Source organism: Bactrocera latifrons, unplaced genomic scaffold, assembly GCF_001853355.1.
Source record: "Bactrocera latifrons isolate USDA-ARS-PBARC rearing strain unplaced genomic scaffold, ASM185335v1 scaffold_136, whole genome shotgun sequence".
Classification (NCBI taxonomy): domain Eukaryota; kingdom Metazoa; phylum Arthropoda; class Insecta; order Diptera; family Tephritidae; genus Bactrocera; species Bactrocera latifrons.
Window position 1 is genome coordinate 175,776 of NW_017534808.1, and position 3,900 is coordinate 179,675.

Genomic DNA, 3,900 nt, shown 5'->3' on the forward strand with positions numbered 1-3,900 from the left:
TACCTTTAAATTTTTAATACCAAATTGAAAATTTAACATTAAATTCAAGTTTTTTTAATTAAAAAATGTGCAACCCTGTATTGGATAAATAAATAGGAGTGAAAACAAAATAAAAAAAAAATTTTAACAAAGAAATTTAAAAATAATATACACAAAACTAGTTTAAAACTTGAAAAAAAAAATCGTCACATTTACAGTTAAAAATCAAAAATAATATCTTCGCATAGAAAATTGTCATACTTAATATAAATTAATTATCGCTAAAAAAAACGTTAGTTTATAAAGACATACATACATATATGTATGTATAAGAGAATTAATAACGGGTTTTAACATAAATGAGTGTAGATGCAGTAAAAAGGAGCAAAGCGCTTTGAATAATCACATTTTCTTAATATATTACCACCTAAAAGTTTAAAGCCATATATGGTCACTTAGTTTATACATACATACATATATATTGCATTTATATAATGCCCTTAGAAGTAATGTTGTATAATTTGGTTGTAAAATTGTTTTTTCATTTACTACTTTGTTGCTTCGCTTTTGCTTACAAACACTATTTACCATTGGCGAAGTGATGTTGTTGAAATTGCAAAGGTTGTGGCTTTTCGTATGGTTGTTGGTATGTTGTGTGCAGTTGATTGTTATTACTACTGCCACCACTGCCTGCTGCAGCCGCCGCAACTGCTGTTGTTGTTGTCGATGTAATCAAAGTAGTAGCGGCATGACTGTAGTTGGTTGAACCCTGTCTCTTATACACATCTAGATGTGTATAAGAGACAGGTTGATTGTTATTACTACTGCCACCACTGCCTGCTGCAGCCGCCGCAACTGCTGTTGTTGTTGTCGATGTAATCAAAGTAGTAGCGGCATGACTGTAGTTGGTTGAACCCGCTGACGCCGTTGTGTTGTGTGCGGCCGATTTCGCACCCGGCAGTTTTAGCTGACGTATCTCGGGGAAAAATTCGATCATAAGAATTTCAAGCAGTTCCTGCAGATGAGTGGAGTGGAAAATGTTACACGAACAAAAGGAAAAATTGCATTTGGACTCACATAAAAGAGTTGTTTGTTGTATGTAGGATTTTGCATCGCTTCAAATACTTTCAGCACACCATGTTTAGCAGTTTGTGCGCCCACTAGATTGCACAGCACCTCAGGTATATGATCCATTAGCAAGTCCTTGGCAGCGTTGCGTGTCATTTCCTTGATGTCGTCCGAACGTACGGGATACGAAGAGGCCAGCACGCCGCCGGGCCAAAAGGATTTTAATATGGCGGAGAAGTAATAGTGCAGCATCGATTCCTCAAACAAATAGGCCACCGACTCGCGAATTTGTCTGGAAGAAAAGTCGAACAAAATCAAATTCTGGTAAGGACAACTTGTTTATTTGGCAAAATATCTTCACGACATTTTACATGAATTATTTCTCCAAAGCAACAACAAAATCTCTGAAGCAATTGTTCAGATCGGATACTACTACATAGATGTATGTGTCTTAGAAAGCGATCGCTTGTGAAGGATTTTATAGTTTTTTTTTTTCGTATAATATTTTTTCACATTTATTTTCTTACCTATTTATTGTTCGGCCATACGTGATCTGCACAAAGGATATCAAACTCTTGCGCAACCATTTGAAAACACCACCCATATCGAAAATTTCGCCCAGTAAAGCATACATTGGTTCCGCTATGGAGTCTTTGCTATCTAAATCAGCTAAAAGCTTTGTGTCCACACTGGGATCCCCCTCCAGATAAGTGGAAATATCCTCATCATCACGATGTAAACCCCAAAAGGGATCATTCGCCTTGCTTAATTCGCCGGCTTTCGCAGCGTCACTCTTGAACAAAGTGGATAATGAGAATTTCGATTTCTTCGGGGAGGGCAACGTCTGTTTGAGATGTTCCGAACTGGGGCTGAGAAAGCTGTATATAGCTTCGCTGCCATTTAAATGATCATCCTCCAGTATGAACTGATATTTCAAAAGAAAAAAATTAAATAATTAATTTTGCAACAACAACAATGGTAATTGTATTTACATTTAAAAATTTCTGTATTTGTCCTTTAGCCTTTTCGAGCGCCTGGCGATCATTTTTCAGAAAGAAAAATTTGAAGTTCGTTGGCAGATCGAGCGATTTAATATTTGAATTTACATGCCGAAGCTTGCGTTGTAACTCCTAAAATGAAAATATTGAGGATTCAAGTATAAATATCGATGGCCTCTTCCTGCTACTCACATGCACTTGATTTAATGAACGCATCACGACCCAACCACTGGATATCGCCCCTGGGCGGGCATACAGACCACCAGCTTTACCTGAACTGTTGCTGTTTTCGGCTGAGCGCGGCATATTGATGTCCTCATCAACATGCACTAGTATCATGAATTGCAAAGACTCTTTCTCGTCAGAAATCTAGAATATAGACGTTGTTGCACACATTGGAAATTAGTAACAAACAAATGAACAAAAAAACTAAAAAAAAACTAAAAAAAATAAAAATAAAAATTATGAAAAATATATAAAGAAAAAAACATTAAAAACTAAGTTAAAATTGAAATTTTATAGTTTTAATAATTCTTTTAAAAAATATATTAAGTAGTTAATTTAAAATATAGGAAAACCTTAAAAAATTTCAAAGAAAGAAAATAATATTTAAAAACTAAATAAAAAAAAAATATATAAAAGAATATATGTATAAAAAATTATATAAAACAAGATTTAAGAAATGCTTTAAAAAGTTTTGAAAAACAGATTTAAAAAAATATATAAAGTATTATAAACGTTTTCATTAAAAAATTATATAAAAGTTATAATTTTCTTCAATAATAAATTTTTTTAACACATATTTAGTAAAAAAAAAATAACGAAAGCGTTTATTTAAAGCCCGCATACCTCCACGCTTTGCAGCGTCGCCTTCCACTTGCCCAAATGCTCAGTCCATGCATCCGTCCGCTTCAGATGCGTCTCCGTTTGTCGTTTTTCATTTTTCAACCACTCCATCTCCTTCTCTAATATCTGCAACACTTTGGACTCAGGCTTCACCGAACATTTCAGCGCATCCAAAGCTTGACTCTTCTTGTCTATGCGCTCCTGCAGCTGTTCGAGCTTACGACGTGCATACGACGTGTGCGCTGCCACATCCAATGTTGTATTAGCACCGTCTGCACCCTCAAGCGCAGTATTTGACTCGTCCGCTACAGCATCGCTACCGTTGATTGTACGCAGCAATAAGGTGGGATCTTTAAAATCATCCGAGTTGAGCGCCTCACGCAGTTGCCGATATTGTTCGCTCAGCACAAATGAGGCGTAATACTTTTCTTCTAAGCTTTTTAAGATATTCTTTTGTATGTCATAAAATATATCGGGACCCGTGTCGCCGAGCAGAAATGTTTCGATAAGTTTGCGTTCATGTTTGTCTATCTGGATTTCGGGCTTTGGCACGCGTATGTAAGTGTAGAAAATTTCCGTACCCAATTGATGCCAAGCAGATTTGTGCGAATGTTTCAATTCCTCTACGGCCAAGTAAAAACCAACTAGTGCACTGGCCTTTAGCGGTTCCAAAAATAGGGTTAAGTAACGGCGACCAACAGCGGTGCTTAAGACTTCAATGAGTGACAAGTCCTAGAATAGTTAAATAATTATATTAATTAGTTTGTGAGGTGGTAATAAAATAGTTAATCATTATTTTACCACATCACTGGTATAGTTGCCGTTCCAACCGTACTTGGACAAATTTTTCTCACACTGCGCTTTGGCAAATGTCAGCTGCTGCACATAACGTTTCAAACGCACAGCGGCATTCATTTCCGATTTCGACAGACTGTGATCGTCGGTGTCGGGATCAAGCCCTAAAAATAAGTTGAGTATAAAAAAGTAAATTATTAAAAAAATAAATTAT

At 36.0% G+C, this 3,900-nt stretch overlaps 1 protein-coding gene across 2 annotated transcripts in view; it reads right to left on the reverse strand.

The window, feature by feature from the left end:
• Window positions 1-250: 250 nt before the first annotated feature.
• The window catches only part of LOC108965192 (sorting nexin-25), a 7,091-nt gene continuing 3,441 nt past the window's right edge, over window positions 251-3,900 (reverse strand). The window contains exons 7-14 of one of the 2 annotated variants that reach the window (XM_018927422.1): window positions 3,693-3,850; window positions 2,895-3,623; window positions 2,238-2,414; window positions 2,040-2,177; window positions 1,575-1,972; window positions 1,057-1,339; window positions 895-994; window positions 251-747 (exon numbers count right to left, since the gene is read on the reverse strand). In XM_018927422.1, coding sequence (XP_018782967.1) covers window positions 560-747; window positions 895-994; window positions 1,057-1,339; window positions 1,575-1,972; window positions 2,040-2,177; window positions 2,238-2,414; window positions 2,895-3,623; window positions 3,693-3,850 — 2,171 coding nt within the window. In that variant the 3' untranslated portion in view covers window positions 251-559. Of the gene's footprint in view, window positions 748-804; window positions 995-1,056; window positions 1,340-1,574; window positions 1,973-2,039; window positions 2,178-2,237; window positions 2,415-2,894; window positions 3,624-3,692; window positions 3,851-3,900 lie in introns of both variants that reach the window. The other variant, XM_018927423.1, reaches the window with a different exon arrangement.